A 19,779-nucleotide genomic window follows, 5' to 3' on the forward strand; every position below is an offset into this window, starting at 1 on the left:
ATTAACCACATCTTGACAGCCAACTGCTCTGGCTTCTGGCCTGGTTTGGTGACCTTAGGTTCCATCTGTTTTTGTTACTGGAATATGACTGACTCTAGGTGGTTGGGCTGTGTTTACTCTCTTCAGGATGTCACATCTATAAACACAAGCCCGTGAAACAATAAGTGTAGCCCATGTACCCAAAGCCGTGTTCTCCGAAGGACAGGTGGTACAGGGCAGCCACGGGCAATTGGAAAAAAAGGTTCAGTATTATTTAACTTTAATATTTAAAGAAAAATGTTATTTTCTCTCTGTTTTGCCCGAGGGGAGCGTGGTTCACACAGGTGTGGAAACACCACCGTGAGCAGCTCCTCTCCTGCGCGGCAGGGGTGTGTGTTGTCTGTGGTTCCGCTTGTGCGTCCCCAGCTCTCAGCTCCCTCCTCGCCCTCCACCTTTCCCTGGGCTATTCCCCCTGGGGGCACGCAGGCCCTGCAGGAGCCCGGCTGGCCCAGAACCACGCACAGACCTCCTGCTTCCCCTGCATCACATGATGGCATCAACGCCTACCGCTTACGGGATGCCCGGACTCTTCCTCACGTAACTCTTGTGGGTTTTAACCCCAGCGTGAGCCCTCAAGCCCGCAGTGTGGCGGCAGAGCCCCACGTGTGTGGGCTGACAGGACGCAGCTTCTGTGCAGCCCCGCGGCCCTGCTGTTCGCCCCCAGCAGTGACCTGACCTCCAGGACCTGAGCCCGTCCCTTGTCCCTCGGCGCTGAAGGGCGGTGGTTCACATTATATACGAGGACCTTCACGTGTGCCCAGAGTCCGCCTGACTTCTGTGCTAAAATGCTGGTTCCCTGTCACCGGTTGTCTGTCTGTCTGTCCTGCACTGCTGGCGTCCCCGGCCTGGTCTCCCTGCTTCTTTCTTTCCTACTTCCAGACCTCCTTCCGCTTTGCCACCCGAGTTATCTTTGTCAAACAGCTCATGACCTCCCTTTTCCCCAAATCTGATTGTTCCCCAGTGCCTACAGGATAAAAATCCAAACTGCTTATTAGCATGGCGCCTACCCCTTTTTTCCACTGCTTCCCTCTTCCTTTCTAGCCCCAAAAGCAACTACTGAACTGTTATTATTCATCCAAGGAACCAACCTCAGGCCCACATTCTTAATCCGCCTCATGACTGCTGTGTAAACGTTTAGGTCTCAGTGACGTCTTAAGGTTGTTCTAATTGGGTGTTGTTTTCTGACTTCTTGGCAGGGCTCCCGCCTCCCTGAATGACACCAGTTTGCTGCACGATCCTTGCCTGGGGACCTTTGGTGGACCAGTGTTCCCGTGGCTTGTGTTAGGAGGCTATGATGGTGAGAGAAGCTTTTACTTTTCCTGCTAGATAAAGTAGTCTTGGTTCTGTCATTAACAGTCAAGTGGTAATTACGAAGATTTCATCAATCGAGCACTCTTATTATTTACCCAGTATATTGGGTCCCAAATATAATATCTCCTTTGGCTTTGGGTTTTATTGTGCATCTGAAGGAAGTGGTGTTAGCCATTTTTAGGTTACTCTTGGGAAAGCTGTCGACAGCTAAGGACGTTTTCCCAGAGTAATGCCATTGTGTACATCCACGTAATACATTGCTCAGTTTCAGGGAGTTCATGGAACCCTTGAAACTCGTTGAGAGAGCCCCTGCGGAGTCTGTAGCCCTCTGGTTAAGAACATCTGTAATGGGGGAGAGATAATATGTGAGATGGGGGAAAAGAAACAAAGTGGATAGATTTTTTTCCTTCTAAACCAGTTGGCTAAGAATTCAAACACTTTTATAGTGGGAGAGGCAGTTGGTTTGCTCTTTGCTGGTTCCTGCAGCACCTTGGAGCAGATTATATTAGGTATGATGGGGTAATGAATCATGTGACAGCTTTGGCATCTGAAGCCTAATTACAGGCAGCCTAACAGGTTTTTCTCCGGCCTAATGAAGAAGCCAGATGTTCTTCTCCTCATCTAGTGGGAAGGGAGAAGTTGTGAGCTGTATTTAAGTTTTACTCTGCCTTATGTAACACAATGTGGTTTCCAATCAGTGGGGAAAAGATGGTGTCACCAGCTGGGTCGCCACAGCCATCGAAATTAAATTTGTTCTCTACCTTATTCCTTCCACCAGAGTAAATTCCGATGGAACAAAGATTACAATATAAGAAGTGAAACTACTAAAGTACTAGAAGAGAATGCAGGATGAATTTTTTAAAATAATTTTTAAATGGAGAAGGCATTTCTAAGCAGGACACACAATGCAGAAGCCACAGAAGGAAACACTGATGAATTTGACTGCATGAGAATTTAAAATTCCTGTGTAGAGAGCAAACATAAAGTTTAAAAAACAAACAAACAGCAAACTGGAGAAAAAAAAGAAGTTAGTATACATAACAGACAGCATTTCCTTAATATGTGGAGAGCTCTTGGGGAAAAGAGGAGAGGTCAGCCACCCAAAAGAAAAGTGGGCAGAGCCATATGAGTGTTAGCAAAAGAAGAAATACAAGTGGCTTTCAGTTATATGGGGAAAATGCTGAACCTCACTCCAAATTAGTGAAATGCCTCTCACTTCAATCTTTTACATATGAGATTAGCAAAGATCTAAGTGTTTGATAAAATCTTTTGTGGATGAATGTGGGGAAACCACATTGTTGGTGGAAGTATAAATGGTTACTAGAATATAAGCTCCAGGAAGACCGAGATTTTTATCTCCTTTGCTCACTGATGTATCCATAGTCTCTAAGATAATGTCTGGCACAAAGTAGGTCTCAGTAAATATTTTGTTGAAGAAAGAAATGAAAAACAGGATGGCCTCTTTGGAGGGCAGTTGGGGGGAATCTATCAAAATTAGAAATGCACATATTTTTCGATTCTGTGATTGTACTTATAAGAATTGATTCTACGAATTACATTTTACATCTTGGAAATATCAGGTTATTCTTTGTAGTAATTCTGTATATAATACCAGAAAAATTTGCAAAGATAGCCATCAACTGGAGATTGGTTAAATTATACTATGAAATATCATACAGCAGAAAAAAGAATAAGGACGCTCTCTGTGTACTAAAACAGAGCATTCTCAGGATATGACTTTAAAAGCAGCATTTGCAGAAGAGTGTGTCACTGCTTGTGTAAACAAGGAGGGAAGGGGAGACTGTGCTTATGCACGTGGACCGTGGCTGGAAGGAGTCACAGCGCCATGGTGTGGGGAGGAGAGCTGAGACACAGGCGGGGACTGAGGGAGGAGAGAGGCTTTTCCCTGAACACCTTTCCGCTCTGTTTGAAATTGTCACCATGCACGTGCCGTGTAGTAATGATGATACGAATGACAGCTGTGCCTACTTCCACACGACGGTCCTTTTTCTTCACTAGCTGAACTACACAGGCACCAGATCTCCTGTTGTGTTCCTCGAGCTCAGGTGTGTATAGGCTTCAGCCCCATGAGAAACCAGGCACCTAACTGGCTTGTGATTATCCCCTCGTATTGACCTAGTTTTCTGCACGCTTGTAATCTGCTTTTTGATGTCACCTTTTTCCTTTCTAGATCAAAACTACAATAACGCCACAGCCCTGGTGATTACCTTTCCTGTCAATAATTACTGTAACGATACAGAGAAGCTCCAGAGGGCCCAGGCCTGGGAAAAAGAGTGAGTTGCTCACGGGATCTAAACAAGCTGTTCTTTCTGTGGGAAGGTGGACCATAGCAGAAAGCATTTACACTCAGTTCAACTAAATTAACCAACAGTAGATCTAAGTTATGCCATTTTTTTCACTTGGTACTGGTGGTGCTATGAAAAAAAAAATCTATAAATAAATTTACCTATAAACATTCTTTTAATACATATCCCTGCAACAAGAATGCAAAAGTATCTATGCAGAAATGTTCCTTGCATTATATTCTAACAGCAAAACCTGGGAGCAAGCTGAGTGTATATTAGTAGGGAGAAGTACAGTAGAATATTATTTCGTCATTAAAGATGGTGAGATAAATAAATGGTTCAAGATAGTAAATAAAAACTGCAGTCAGCGTGTTTGGACAAATATACGCTATGCATGCCATCCATGCCTAGAAAAGGTATCAAACAAATGACCTGGGAACCGGTTAGCTGTGGTGTAACCTCTAGAGAATGGGAAGAGGGGACCGAGGAGGACGGACTCAACAGCTTTGTTGGGATATAATTCATATACCATACAGTTCACCCATTTAAAGTGTACATACAGTTCAGTAGCTTTTAGTATATTCACAGTTGTGTGCAAACATCACCATGGTCAATTTTAGAACATTTTCTTTACCACAGAAAGAAATCCCATCTCCTTTAGTGGTCACCCTCCTAACACCCAGCCCTACACAGCCACCAATCTACTCTCTGTCTCTAGATTCTCCTATTCCAGACTTTTATATGAATGGAATCATGTACGTGGACTTTTGGGTCTGGCTTCTTTCAGTTAGAATAATGTTTTCAAGGTTCATCCGAGTTGTAGCATGTGTCAGTACTTGATTCCTTTTTATGGCTGAAGAATATCCCATCCTATGGATATACCACATTTTGTTTATCCATTCATCAGTTGATGAACATTTGAGCTGTTTCTACCTTTCGACTATAAGGAATAATACTACAAACATTCATATACAAGTTTTTGTGTGAACATGTTTTCATTTCTCTTGGTTGGTATATATCTAGGAGTAGAATTGCTGGGTCATACGGCAACTCTGAGGAACTGGCAGACTTTTTTCCAAAGCGACTGCACCGATGGGACTTTCCTGGTGGTCCAGTGGTTAAGGCTTTGCTTCCACAGGTTGGGGAACTAAGATCCCACATGCTGTGTGGCACAGCCAAAAAAAAAAAAGTGACTGCACCATTTTACATTCCCACCAGCAGTGTATGGAGGTTTCAGATTCTCCACACCTCGCCAACACTTGTTATTATTTGACTTTTTGATTCCAGCTATCCTAGTGGGTATGAAGTGGTATCTCATTGCAGTTTTTTTGTTTTGTTTTTTCGGCCACACTGCACAGCTTGCGGGATCTTAGTTCCCCAACCAGGGCTTGAACTGGGCCACGGCAGTGAAAGCACCACGTCCTAAGCACTGGACCACTAGGGAATTCCCTCATTGCAGTTTTGATTTGCATTTCCGTGATGACTAATGAATTTGAGCATCTTTTCATGCACCGATCTGTATAACTTTTTTGGAAAAATGTTTATTCGTATCCTTTGCCCATTTTTTGACTGGGTTATTTGTATTTTTATTATCGAACTATAAGAATTGCTATATATTCTACAAGTCCCTTATCAGATGTATGATTTCCAAATATTTTCTCCCATTCTCCAGTCTGTGTTTTTGCCTTTCTTGATGGTATCCTCTGAAACACAGAAGTTTTTAATTTTGGTAAAGTCCAATTTATCTATCTTCTCTTTTGTTATTCATACTTCTGGTGTCATAGCCAAGAAACCATTGCCTAACCCAAGGACCTGGAAATTTACCCCTTTGTGTTCTTCTGAGAGTTTTATAGTTTTAGCTCTTACATTTGAAAGGTCTTTTATCCATTGAGTTAATCTTTATACATGGTGTGAGGTAAGGGTCCAACTGCATTTATTTGTATATGGCTATCCAGTTGCCCCAGACCATTTGTTGAAAAGATATTCTTTCCCCCATTAATAGTCTTGCCACCTTTATTGAAAATTAGGTGAAGACAGATACATGGCATATTTCTGGACTCTTAGTTCTGATCCTTTGATCTGTATGCCTGTCCTTGCCTTGTGCTGGTAACCACACTGTCTTGATTACTCTTGGTTTGTAGTAAGTTTGAAATTGGGAAGTGTGAATCTTCCTACTTTGTTCTTCTTGAAAAAGAAGATTTGGGCTATTCTGGGCCCCTTGCAATTCCATGTGAATTTTAGAACAGCTTGTCTTTCTACAAAGAAGGCAGCTGGGATTCTGATAGGGATTGCATTGAATCTGTAGATCAACTTTTAAAATTTTTGTTCCATGAGCATATGTCTGTAGTATAATATACTTCATTTAGAAATCTTTTTTAGTAAAAAAAGAAGTGAGACCATGAAGCAGTTTTTAAACTTGTTCTAAACCTGTTTTAAATACTGGAAAACTCAGCATGTCTGGAACTTCATAATCTGGAAGTGTCCTACCTTCTACTTGCCAGTGTAGAAGGTCCTAATGAGGTATAAGGGTTAAGTGTGGCTTTTGTGTCGTAGAAGTTACGAAGAAGTTCCTTACTTAGTTGTCACTAAGTTTTAACTAAAAATACAAAATTTTGCTTACCCTTTTAGGTTTATTAATTTTGTGAAAAACTACAAGAATCCAAATCTGACCATTTCTTTTAAGGCTGAACGAAGTATTGAAGATGAACTAGATCGTGAAAGTAACAGTGATATCTTCACTATTCTAATCAGCTATGGCATCATGTTTTTATATATTTCCATAGCCTTGGGGCATATCAAAAGCTGTAGCAGGTTTCTGGTAAGTGGGGTGTGTAGGTGTGTGTGTGCATGTGTGTGTGTATGTGTGTGTGTGTGTGTGTGTGTGTGTTAGAGGGAAATGGCAGTACACAGCGTGATGGCATGTTTTTGCCTCCGCTTAATCCTAATTCATTATATTCAAAACTGCCTTAAATTGTCCTGTGTTTTACTTGTTTGTCACATTTTCTGCTTCCTGCATCTGTTTTCTTCAGTTCCAATTTCTTATCTTCAACTTAAAGTTTATTTCACATAATCCAGTTTTTTTTCTAACTTGCCATCACCTAAGAATGTAGGCTGATAAAATATGTTGCTAGGGGGCTTCCCTGGTGGCGCAGTGGTTGAGAATCTGCCTGCCAATGCAGGGGACACGGGTTCGAGCCCTGGTCTGGGAGGATCCCACATGCTGCGGAGCAGATGGGCCCGTGAGCCACAATTACTGAGCCTACGCGTCTGGAGCCTGTGCTCCACGGCGGGAGAGGCCGCGATAGTGAGAGGCCCGCGCACCGCGATGAGGAGTGGCCCCCGCTTGCCGCAACTGGAGGGGGCCCTCGCGCAGAAACGAAGACCCAACACAGCCATAAATAAATTAAAAAATTAAAAAAAAAATACCTAGCATATATATAAAAAAATAAATAAATAAATGCATTGTATGTTGGCAGGAGACATTTGAAAAAATATGTATATATATGTTGCTAGGGAAGACCTAGACACCTTTTCATATCTTCTCTCAAACCAGGAACTGTACTTTTAAATCTAGATGGGCAATATCCAGGTAAAGAGGTGAAAATGAAGACCTTTTAGGAACAGGACAAAAAGCACCCTAAATGAGGATTTATGTCTCTGTGGCGTCTCCAGGTGGATTCGAAAATCTCCCTGGGCATCGCGGGCATCCTGATCGTGCTGAGCTCAGTGGCGTGCTCCTTGGGCATCTTCAGCTACATTGGGATCCCCTTCACCCTCATTGTGATAGAAGTCATCCCGTTCCTGGTGCTGGCTGTGGGAGTGGACAACATCTTCATTCTGGTCCAGACCTACCAGGTGCGTTTCAGAGTCTCACAGAGTCTGACCGAGTACCAGGCTCCACATACGGCTGTTCAGCGCCATGCAGAGTATTTGAGTGTGACACGTGGAGACTTCGTTTCCGTTCCTCTGTGTTGCTTATTGGTGCCTGTGACTTGTTCTGGACATTTTGAGACCAAGAAGATTGAGACCAACATTCTCTTTGGTTGGTGGCATAGATATAAAGTGAGAATTTGGTTTTAAAATATGTGCAACATGTGTGCAAAAAAGGGCTATTTTCCACGCTTGTGGAAAATATTTTGGGCACAACAGCTATTAAAATGATTCTCAGGCTTCCCTGGTGGCGCAGTGGTTAAGAATCTGCCTGCCAATGCAGGGGACATGGGTTCAAGCCCTGGTCTGGGAAGATCCCACATGCCATGGAGCAACTAAGCCCGTGAGGCACAACTACTGAGCCTGTGTGTCTAGAGCCTGTGCTCCGCAACAAGAGAAGCCAGGCCAATGAGAAGCCCGCGCACCACGATGAAGAGTAGCCCCCGCTCGCCGCAACTAGAGAAAGCCCACGCACAGAAACGAAAACCCAACACAGCCATAAATAAATAAATAAATTTAGAAAATGATTCTCAATATAGTGTAGAAGAATGAGGGATTTGTCAGAGGTGCCACTAAAAGGCAAAAGGTCGACACAGGACCCACTGATGTAAAAAATGACGTCAATCCGTTGGTTCTCCCAGGGTCCCTTGTCCTGTAGCGCTTACCTGGGCAGAGACCCAGTGGCATGCAGGAGTGTTATTTAAAAGTCCAGCCACCTGCAGCCTGCATTGCATGTATTTTCCTGATAATTTGATTCAATCCTTCCTTTAGATTCTCACCTGTTACCTGGCTCCGGGCTTCAGAAATATCCCGAATGAATCAACATGAGAAGTTTGGGGTCCTCACCACTTTATTGTATAAAGTTTACAAACAACAAGTAGATGCTACTAATCATTATTTTTTACCATCAGCTTAACACAAGGCACCAAAGAAGCAAAGAGGTGGCGTTGTAATTGAGAAACTTTAATGTCGCATGTTTAACTTTTTTTTTTATTTTTAAGAGAGATGAACGTCTCCAAGGGGAGACGCTGGACCAGCAGGTGGGCCGGGTGCTGGGAGAAGTGGCTCCAAGTATTTTCCTGTCGTCCTTTTCAGAGACGGTAGCATTTTTCTTAGGTAATTACTCTTTGAATCTGCCAACCCTGAGGTTTGCTGAGCCTGGGTGTATCAGTATATGACCCTTTGCATTCTTTTTTAAGTTTTATTCTGTGATTGGAAAGTATCAGAGTGGACCACGAGAAAAATTGGTGGCGGTATCTCGGGTGTCATTAGCAAGTGTCTTTTTTTTAACTACATTATTTATTTATTTTTAATTTTTAATTTCTTAAAATTTTGGCCACACCACGCGGCATGCAGGATCCTAGTTCCCCCACCAGGGATCGGCCCCCCGCCCCGACCTGTGCCCCCCGCAGTGGAAACACGGCGTCCTAACCACTGGACCACCAGGGAATTTCCAGCAAGTGCCTTCTTTCTCACATTGTTTCAGGACGGTGTTGATGTTGGGGATCAGATACCTAGGACTCCTGCCCCTCCCCCTTTAGGGCACCCATGGCGAGTGCTGGGGTTTGAAAATAGCGCTCTTGAAGGACGGCCACAGAGTCCTTCCCGACACAGCACTCTCGGCAGCAACTCCAAAATCACAGGCGTTAGCTCGCAAGGTGTTTGCCACTGTTCCGAAAGGCAGTCTCCCCACCTCTGCACACACAGTTCACTGGGAAGCAGCCTCGTCAATGAGCAGAAGTTCTTTAATCTTCCCTCGATACAAGGAGCCAGAATAAGCTGGCACAAAACCCAGCACTTGTGTATTCTTTCATGTGGAGAAATCGGTAGTCTTAACTAGCAGGGCACTCCCCACCCCCATGTCTGGCATGTAGTAAGAGAAAACTGATCACATCCTCTGCAGAGGACGCTGATTAGAATCGCCCAGTAAGTCCAGGGAAGACACACGATCTGTGGGTCCCAATGGAAATGCCTGCAGGGGCCACCAGGTCCTCTTACAAGGGGCCATGGGAGGGACATCGTAGGTGTGGTCTTTGGACACAGACACGTCATTAGCATATATCATCCCCCATTTCCACGAAGCAGTGCACTGTGGAACAAACTTGCAGCCCTTGTGGTTTCTTTTGATGGATACAGATGCAAAACAGTTACTTCCCCTTTTTCTGTTATAAAAAAAACCAGTGCAAGTGTGTTGGTGATAGCAGCTGACCCTGGGCCTTAAGGTTGGGGTGACTTTGGGGGGACAGGAGGAGCAGCAGGGACCGTGGCACCAGATTCTGGGGTCCCACCTGCAAGAGGCAGTTACGTGTTGCTGGCCCAGTGCTGCCAGGTCCAATTTTTTTCTCAAGCGACGCTGTGAATCTAAATTTTTTTTCCCTCAAGCGACACTGTGAATCTCATTGTTAAATATTGGCTACTTATTTTTAAAAACTGTTTTTAAATTCTAAAGTGGGTTTATATATATCTGGCCCATGGGCAGCCAGTTTTCAGCTTCTGAGTCTTAGCCTGGAGGACGCTTGGAGCATCCTCATTTGTAACTTAACCGAGAGACTGATTGGATGATATAATAGCAGATGGGAAATACCATCCCTCTTGTGGACTGAAGCGTAGCAGGTACTGTAAGAAATGGCCTGTGTTAATGGATCTCAAATGTGAAAGTGCATGCATTTGCTTGGAGATCTTGTTAAATTATAGAGTTGGAATCATAGAATTCTGAACAGTAGAATTGGGGTTGAATTCCCATCGTCTTGATAAAGTAGGATGGGGCCCGGTCCCTGGAACGTGCATTTTAACCTCCCCAGGTGGTTCTGGTGTGACACCCGCAGACTGCGCAGAGTGCCTTTGGGTGGGAGGATTGGGGGGATTCTTGTGGGATTGGCCTGCTCTGGTGCCGCGTGTTCACACGTGCACGTGCCGGTGAGGCCTGCTGAGCCCTCAGCTGGGAAGGACGTGGCTGCCCCCTTCTCCCCGCAGGAGGCCTGTCCGTGATGCCAGCTGTGCACACCTTCTCCCTCTTTGCGGGGATGGCGGTCCTCATCGACTTCCTCCTCCAGATTACCTGTTTTGTGAGTCTCTTGGGATTAGACATTAAGCGGCAAGAGGTAAGTTGTCATCGGGCGTGCAGCCTGTTTCATTTGAGTCTAGAATCTAGATGAGGTGGCTGGAGGGTGACCTCTGTTCCTCTTCCTCCCCTCAGAAGAACCGGCTGGACATCCTCTGCTGTGTCGGGGACGCGGCAGACAGAGCAGGCATCCAGGCCTCGGAGAGCTGCTTATTTCACTTCTTCAGAAACGCCTATGCTCCACTTCTGCTTAAGGACTGGATGCGGCCCATTGTGGTAGGAGCCTGTCTGTGGTTTTTCTCCCCAAAGTTGTCACATGCCTTCTAAGAAATCAGAGTGCTTGGGAAGGATTCTGACAGCTGTTAAGTGTGTGTGTGTGTATATATATATATATATATATATATATATATATATACATACACACACACACACACACACACACACAAGAATGCAAAAGCAAATATGTACAAATATATAAAATATTTTTAGCAGGCAGTATAAGCAAGAGTTTCTGTTTTAAGTTGGTTGGTTTGTTTTTAAATAATTACAGATTCATAGAAAGTCACAGAGGTAGCGCAGAGAAGGACCCAGCTGCCCTTTGCCAGTTTCCTCCCAAGGTCTTACATACTTACATAGTTCAATAACAAAACCAAGAGTTCGACATTGGCACAGTGTATGTGTCCAGTTCTGTGTCAGTTTATCACATGTGCAGATTCGTGTAAGCACCAAGATACAGATCTGTTCCATCACCCTCGTCCTGCACCTTCAGTGTCACCCACCTCCCTCCCCCGCACTGTCCCTCATCCCCAGCAACCATGCAAGAGCATTTTGTAGTACAGTTTACACACTGGATATAGCCAACAGCTATAACTTATCACATCTCCACTAAAAGAATGTAAATTCATTCCAGTAAAAGTAATGGTAACACCTAACATTTATTGAACACTTAATATCTGGTATTGTGCTCAGAACCGGGTACTACGCTAAATTCTGGATTATCCCTAGAATTTTCTCATTTAATCCACAAATTATCTGATGTTACAAGTCTTATTTTTCCTGTTTTATTGAGGAGGAAATAGAAGCTAAGAGAGGTTAAGTGACTTCACCAGGGTCACTCAGCTTGTAAGTGGCAGAGCCAGGATTTGAACCCAGGTGGCTTGACTCTTGAGACCGTGACCTCGGCTACTGCCCCAGACTCCTTGTTTTCTTAGCGTGTCATTTAAACTTGCTTTTCGTTTAGAAAAGTCCTGTTTTGTGTGTTTAAGATTTGATTTAGGGAGTTCCCTGGTGGTCCAGTGGGTAGGACTCAGTGCAGGGGGCCTAGGTTCAATCCCTGGTCGGGGAGCTAAATCCTGCATGCATGCCACAACTAAGAAGTCCGCATGTCACAGCTAAGACCCAGGGCAGCCATAAATAAATATAAATAAATGATTTACGTTCTTAATCATGATAACTCTAACCCTGTAACTCCTCATTCCAGGTAGCGGTATTTGTGGGTGTTCTGTCATTCAGTATCGCAGTCCTGAACAAAGTAGAAATCGGCTTGGATCAGTCTCTGTCAATGCCAGATGTAAGACGCTTTCTTTTTTTATCCTAACTCATTTAGCCCATGGTGAATACATTTTTCAAAATACTCACGCGGGTGTTTCAGCCGATGTCCGCTTCTAAACGCGGATGCTGGTAGGCTCTCCCGCATTGCAGGAACCTCGCCAGAGCTCTGCCCGTGAGGCCTGGGCCTTCTGAGCTCACAGGCCTTGGGCATGGCTGCAGAATGCGAGCAGCTGGTCTTGACCTCGTGAGGTGTCCTCCTGATGGTGGGACCAACTGGAAAAGCCCCTGGGCCCAGGGTGGGGAGGGGGCACTGGCTGTGGAGGGAGTCAGGAACCTGGGCTCGAGGCGTCTCGGCCGGGAGCCCCCCTCTCGCTTGCACAGGACATTCACACTGTGTCCTGTTGTCCGCTCTCTCTCTCAGGACTCCTACGTGACGGATTATTTCCAGTCCCTCAATCGCTTCCTGCACGCGGGCCCGCCCGTGTACTTTGTCGTGGAGGGAGGGCACGACTACGCTTCTCTGAAAGGGCAGAACATGGTGTGTGGGGGCCTGGGCTGCAACAACGACTCGCTGGTGCAGCAGATCTTCACCGCCGCCCAGCTGGACAACTAGTCAGTACCCCAGCCGCGGACGGGCTCCTGGCCCGGGACCTCGGCCTGAAACCTCTCTCTAAAGATAGCTTTTCCTGGAAAATCTATCTTGCAAAATGTGGGTTGAATCTAGCTTTACCTGAGCAAAACCTTTTAAAGGGCAAATTTACCACCTCATATTCTGAAGCTTTTCCCATTAAGCACTGATGTGGTTTGTCTTCTGACTGGGTGGCATTAAAAGGTCTAGAAAAGGACGTTTTGGATTTCAAGAAAAGGACCGAAACTGAAGACTTCCTCCTTGTGGGGGCATCAGTAACCCTTTCTCTCCTTTCTCTAGTACCCGGATAGGCTTTGCTCCCTCGTCCTGGATTGACGATTATTTTGACTGGGTCAAGCCACAGTCGTCTTGCTGTAGAGTCTACAACAGCACGGATCGGTTCTGCAACACGTCGGGTACTTGATCCTTTTCCAGATCTTTCCCTTTTTTCTGAAGAACTTTAACATTATAATTTAAAAATCATTTGCATTTCACCTCTATGTCCACCTGTTTGTCTGCCATTGCTGCATCTCATTCCCCTTGTCATCATCTCCTTCCTCCATTGTTCACTCTGGAGATACCTTGTTGTCCCCTTTCCAGCCCCCCACGGGGCTGCAGGCTGAACAAGGCCCAGGTCAGGGGACTTTGGTTTTCAGGTTTGTCATCTTTTCCCAACAATGCTGATGGTCTCTCTTGATTGGTATCTGGCCATAGCTTCTCATGGGAGTGCTTTTCTTTGTTTATCACTGTTGCCGTATGGTTTTGTAAAAGTGTTGAGTCTGTCCTAGGATTTTCTTGATAAAAACATGGACGTCCTGGGCTCTGGTAATAACATACTGAGGTTGTCCTTAGAGCAGGAAGCCTGCTTTGGGGAAGAAAATTTGTACAGCCTGTGTTAGATACATATGGGACCTCAAGTTTATAAGACTGTGAAAACCATGTGTTTGAAGCTTTTGGATAAACAGAAGGATTCAGGAAAAGAATTCCTGTCACTTCTTTATCATTATTTTTAAATGTTTTAATCTGGAGACCCATCCTTCTCACCTTGGCTCCCCCAACCTGTTTGCACAGTGGTTGACCCTGCCTGCGTCCACTGCCGGCCTCTGACTCCAGAGGGCAAGCAGAGGCCTCAGGGCGCAGACTTCATGAGGTTCCTGCCCATGTTCCTCTCCGATAACCCGAACCCCAAGTGTGGCAAAGGGTAAGTGACACTGAACCATTCAGCTGTGTGCCCGCTTCCCCTTTAACTTGCACTGGGAAGCTGGGGAGGGCTGGGGTGGGAATGGTGGGCGGGAAGGTCCTCTTCTCTGCCACTCCCCACCCTGTCCCTCAGAGAAACCAAAACGCCTTTAAAGAAAACTCCTACTCATCTTAAAAAAAAAATGGTTCTGGAGAACTTAGGGGCAGGATAGGAATAAAGACGTAGACGTAGAGAATGGACTTGAGGACCCGGGGAGGGGGAAGGGTAAGCTGGGACGAAGTGAGAGAGTGGCATTGACATATATACACTACCAAATGTAAAAGAGGTAGCTAGTGGGAAGCAGCCGCATAGCACAGGGAGATCAGCTTGGTGCTTTATGTCCCACTAGAGGGGTGGGATAGGGAGGGTGGGAGGGAGACGCAAGAGGGAGGGGATATGGGGATATATGTAAACGTATAGCTGATTCACTTTGTTATACAGCAGAAACTAACTTTATAATTGTAAAGCAATTATACTCCAGTAAAGATGTTTAAAAAAAACACAAACAAAACTCCTCCTCATTCTGACCCGATTCCCTCCTGGCCTGAGCATTTTGTTTCATGCTCCCCTCCTGGCGGCATGAAGGACACAGTCCTGTGCAGACCACTGGCAGGGCAGATTGTGGGGAGGGATGAGGGCGATTCAGGATGTGAAAGCATCTGTCCAGTTGTGTCTGGGGCATATGGGGCACTGCAGCTCTGCTCTGGTGACATCACCCAGGATGAAGGTTTAGATTCTTTTTTTTTTTTTTTTTTTTTTTGGCTGCATTGGGTCTTTGTTGCTGGGTGCGGGCTTTCTCTAGTTGCGGCAAGGGGGGCTACTCTTCGTTGTGGTGCTTGGGCCTCTCATTGCGGTGGTTTCTCTTGTTGCGGTGCATGGGCTTTAGGCACGCAGGCTTCAGTAGTTGTGGCTCACGGGCTTAGTTACTCCACGGCATGTGGGATCTTCCCGGACCAGGGCTCGAACCCGTGTCCCCCGCATTGGCAGGCAGATTCTCAACCACTGCACCACCAGGGAAGTCCCCGAAGGTTTAGATTCTTTTAGCCCCACTGTGCTTCCTGCCAGCCTGTCTGTACATGAGGTTATGGGCTGTCTCACTCCCCCACCTAGCCAGGCAGCCAGCTACCGTGGAAACAGGATCTCTGGCCCAGAAATAGCAAAGATGACTGAAGTCTGGAGTTGGGGGGATTTGGATGTTTTGGTAGGAAGGTGAGTGTCCAGGTGTACATTAGGTAAACGCTGGACATCCCTGTTCTTCATAAGAATACATAATGTGACCAGAGTCCCGTCAGTCATACATCTCATGTCTGTGTTTTAAGACCTAGACTAGGTACCATGGGAGGACTGTCCCTAAAAATAAAGAAGAAATGAACCCTGTAGCTTGGTCTCCCGGCAGACTGAATGCTCGGCTGCATAAAAGAAGTCAGAATGAATTCAACTCGTAGGGCAACAGACAGGGAGCCTCCTGTGTGCCAGGATCGTGCCAGGCACCTCACCGACACTGTTTCGCTGACTCACCACACAGCCCCATGAGTAGGTGGTGGTACACCCTGTGCAGATGACACTGCAGCCCAAATTCAGTAATTCTGCCCAGGGTTCCAGGGCCGAGGCCGACCTCATGGCGGCCTGACTCCAGGGCCCTTGTCCGTTCCCGCCTCCTGTTACACAGCATTGCTGAGCAAACTCTGTAGAAAAGCACACTGGCCTGTGAGCAGAGCCAGCTGCAGAAACGGTAGCAGCTTCGCGTCAGAGAAACCAAAGCCGCAAAGAAAAGCCAGAGTGGGAAAGAAAAGCTAAACCTTCATCATTCCTTTTCAGGGGCGTCCCTGTCCCTGAAATTGACAGCTGGTCTGATCCCTGAGCCCAGGGTCAGGTGACACCACTCAGCCCTGACGCTCAGATTCTGCAGGTACGGCACGAGGTGTGGCCTTTGATACCACTGTCTTCTTCCAGGGGACACGCCGCTTACAGCGCAGCAGTTAACATCCTCGGCAACGGCACGGGCGTCGGAGCCACGTACTTCATGACCTACCACACGGTACTCAAGACCTCCGCTGACTTCATCGACGCCATGGAAAAGGCCCGCCTCATCGCCAGCAGAATCACCAGAACCATGGGCCTGGAAGGAAGTGATCACCGTGTGTTCCCATACAGGTAACGTGTGGATTTTGTAAATGAGGGTGTCCTGGGGAAGCGCCCACACCCTGGGGTTCCCTTGCTGGGGGGCCGACACTTGGCTTTCCTTCTGAACCCGGCTCCGTCCTGAGCACAGGTGAAGCCTGTCTCAGGAAACGGCACCTGGGCCAGAATCTGCAGCACCTACTGAGGTCTCAGGGCTGGAGCTCACACCCTGCAAAACAGGCGGGGGGCAGGGGGCGCGGCGCCCGGGGAGCAGCTTCACAGAGAGGGCCCGGCAACTGATCGCTGGGGACAGTGCCGTTATGGAGGTTTCTCTTTTTTCATTTATTGTTTTTCTTTTTTTTCCTCATAAAGAAAATATTTTATGAAATACTGAATTTGGAAAATATAGAAAAGTAAGAGAAACAAGTGATTTTCCCCCCAACCCCTGTAATCTCATTGAAGGGAGTCTGGACCTGTTCCTGGCAGGAGGACAGCCTGTTTTCCTGTGGAAGGAGTTCTTGGAGTGGGTGTCCCGACTCCTTAGAGGAGCTGGTTAACTTTGCCGAAAAAAACATTTTCTTCTCAGGCCCTGCATAAGACTCCGTTTGGCTGGGGGTAGCCCTCAGGATAGACCAGGGCTTGTTTTCCCAGAATACCACAGAATATTCTTTGTAGATAAATGCCTATAAAGCAGAATGGATTGGGCACATGAACAAAAACCTTATATAAAATACACATCTCGGAGGCCCTTCTTTGGGTGTCAGTGGTCGGAGGTCCAGCTTAACTGCTGGAGGTGAGTCTTGCACAAACAGGGAGGTTTTATGTGAGGATCTCTCTCAAGGTAGTTTCCGTTTTGCAGTTGTGGCTGGATGAGGAGTAAAGATTCCAGAAGCAAAAACAAGCTGTAATAGAACCTTCTCCCCCTCTCCAGTGTGTTCTACGTCTTCTACGAACAGTACCTGACCATGATTGACGACACTATCTTTAACCTCGGCGTGTCCCTGGGCGCCATCTTTTTGGTGACGGTGGTTCTCCTGGGCTGTGAGCTGTGGTCGGCGGTGATCATGTGCATCACCATCGCTATGATCTTGGTCAACATGTTCGGTGTCATGTGGCTCTGGGGCATCAGTTTGAATGCGGTTTCTTTGGTCAACTTGGTTATGGTGAGTCCTGGTCCACTCAGTCTGTCCCTCACTCCTTATGTCACTGCTGTGAATTGTTTCTTGGGGTGAGAGGTCAAGGCCAGCTCCTGCTCTTGGCGCACATGGTCAGGTGGGGTCAGGGGCAGGTGGAGTTGGACGTGGGTGGTACGTATAGCAACGGAAATGTGAGCTCACGGTCTGGCTTAGGCATTCTGCCTTTAAATTATTATTCTGAAGGGTGTTTTGCCTAAGTATGTAGCCTGATGACAGCACGACGTTCAGTTTTCAGTTAGAAAAACTGCCCCTTCTCAGTGGAATTTTCTGACCAAGACCTTTTGCCTTCCATGTGGTTGCCAGGTGCTTTTTAATAGTCTTGAATACGTGCACATTTGAGAAAGTATTCACAGAAAACAGACACAGTGCATCTGCTCTTCAGATACGAACGGAACGTGGCTTCAGGGGGAGCAGTAGTGAGGCCCAGCTAAAGAAATGACAGTGTGCTGGTTGGCTGGGGGTTGGGGGGACCTTGAGAGGTTTCAGCTGCTTCCCCCTAACAGAGGCAAATCTGCTGGAGGAAACTGTGCCTGGAGGGTTCCACAAGCTTCCTGGGACAGTTTAAGTTGGTGTGATGGGAGCTTTGTCTTGTAAGTTAGAGGGGGTGCTCCAGGCTCCTTTATCTCCCAGGTGCCCTGATAACCACAGATCCTGGGAAAGGGGTGGTTGCTTTTACTGTTTTTAACTGGAGAAGGGCAGGTGTAAAGGAAGCACTTTATTTCAGAGCTGTGGCATCTCTGTGGAGTTCTGCAGCCATATCACGAGAGCGTTCACGGTGAGCACGAAGGGAAGCCGCGTGGAACGGGCAGAAGAGGCGCTCTCCCACATGGGCAGCTCTGTAAGTACAGCCCGAGCAGATGACTCGGGCAGATACCTCACTGTGAAGTACCCAGCTTGGTGACTGAGTGTTTCTCAGGAGAAGGAACTTTAAGATTAAGTAGGGAAAGCCCAATTTGTATCTTTTACTTAGCAGCAGCTCCTAAGGATTACAAGTTTTCAGGCAATTCATGAAATAGCTGTATCTTGCATAGAGCTCCACCCTGAAATTCTTTAGAACTGTTACTGCTGGAGACTCCTTTGCAGACGACAGTATGGCTGAAGCAGGAAAATAGAGAAGTTTGATTTGAGAGCCGTTTAAAACCCAGGCCAGCCATGTGTGTTGAAAAGCAGGGGAGCTGCCATGCTTGGAGCCCGGTGTGCAGTTTGTGGTTCACATTTGGAGAATCTTCTCAGGCTAAACCAGGATACAGGGCTGAACTATCAACCAGTTACTTTACCACCGCACAACACTGTTACAGAGTTAACAACAGAAAGTGTGTGATAAATAGCATTGTCTAAAAAAATAGTACATACCTTAATTGAACAATAATGCTGTTGGAAAAATGGCATTGATTGACTTGCAGGGCTACCATGGGGTCTACGCAGGATACACAGCTTTTACCCTTATTACACCTTTTTTTTCCCCTTCAGATTCATAAGTAGCAAATAAAACAATTTAGGCAGAGCCTAATGCTACTTATCAGTAAATCTGAAAGCTAGGGTTCGGTCCCCCATTACTTTGGACCTCGGCTTTTAAGAAATCCCTCTATGAGGAAGTGTTCAATTATGGCAGGTTGATAAAAGTTGTTTCTAACCCCATCTCTCTTCTCTTAGGTATTCAGTGGAATCACACTAACAAAATTTGGAGGCATTATGGTTTTGGCCTTTGCCAAATCTCAAATTTTCCAGATATTTTACTTCAGGATGTATTTAGCTATGGTCTTACTGGGAGCCACTCATGGATTAATATTCCTCCCTGTCTTGCTCAGTTACATAGGTAAGAGTTTTTATTTTTAACCTAGTAGGATGGAGGAAGCATGATACTAAAGGAAAAGGATATCTTGAAACATTCTTTTGAAGTATTTGAATGTACTTATACTGATGGTCATTTGATAAATAACACTGAGTAAAAAAACTTCTAAGAGAAGAACTCCAATCCTGGGGTTTCATGTTCGTCCATACTACTTCATTAGAAAACTGGAGGCCTCGCGTCGTCAGATTGGAAGTGAGTTTGTGCGTCAGCAGCCCAGGGCTCCTCCCTGCTGAGGTGAAGGACACGAGTCCAGCCACAGCCCAGCGGTGCCCTGGAACAGCTTTCATTTCCATTAGCTGTTCTAGCAGAACACTGCCTCTGCTGTTCATCTCTAATTTGGAGTTCTCCTTAGGATCTTTTTACCTCTGTGGTCACTTCAGCTTCTATAAATGACCTGTGGCTGAAAGAACAGTACTAATTTGCTTGATTTATAGCTTTGTGATTAAGAAAATGAGGGGTTTTTTCCCCCCCTTAATCTCTGGGGGACAGGAAGTTGTGTTACAGTAGAAACTATCTCCTTTTCTCCTAAAGAAATGATCCAAAA

The 19,779-nt window shown here is 46.1% G+C and overlaps 1 protein-coding gene across 2 annotated transcripts in view; it reads left to right on the plus strand.

Annotated features, from left to right (window-relative positions):
* NPC1 (NPC intracellular cholesterol transporter 1) overlaps positions 1 to 19,779 on the plus strand; it is a 48,641-nt gene that overhangs the window by 28,034 nt on the left and 828 nt on the right. For both annotated transcript variants that reach the window (XM_082353491.1, XM_082353492.1), the window contains 15 exons: positions 1,236 to 1,336; positions 3,542 to 3,644; positions 6,285 to 6,474; positions 7,329 to 7,511; positions 8,588 to 8,702; positions 10,560 to 10,687; positions 10,783 to 10,923; positions 12,128 to 12,217; positions 12,620 to 12,810; positions 13,127 to 13,242; positions 13,898 to 14,027; positions 16,020 to 16,220; positions 17,119 to 17,350; positions 18,108 to 18,221; positions 19,037 to 19,199. In XM_082353491.1, coding sequence (XP_082209617.1) covers positions 1,236 to 1,336; positions 3,542 to 3,644; positions 6,285 to 6,474; positions 7,329 to 7,511; positions 8,588 to 8,702; positions 10,560 to 10,687; positions 10,783 to 10,923; positions 12,128 to 12,217; positions 12,620 to 12,810; positions 13,127 to 13,242; positions 13,898 to 14,027; positions 16,020 to 16,220; positions 17,119 to 17,350; positions 18,108 to 18,221; positions 19,037 to 19,199 — 2,198 coding nt within the window. The remainder of the gene's footprint in view (positions 1 to 1,235; positions 1,337 to 3,541; positions 3,645 to 6,284; positions 6,475 to 7,328; positions 7,512 to 8,587; positions 8,703 to 10,559; positions 10,688 to 10,782; positions 10,924 to 12,127; positions 12,218 to 12,619; positions 12,811 to 13,126; positions 13,243 to 13,897; positions 14,028 to 16,019; positions 16,221 to 17,118; positions 17,351 to 18,107; positions 18,222 to 19,036; positions 19,200 to 19,779) is intronic.

The sequence above is a fragment of the Balaenoptera borealis genome, assembly GCF_965194805.1.
Source record: "Balaenoptera borealis genome assembly, chromosome: 14".
Lineage (NCBI taxonomy): Eukaryota > Metazoa > Chordata > Mammalia > Artiodactyla > Balaenopteridae > Balaenoptera > Balaenoptera borealis.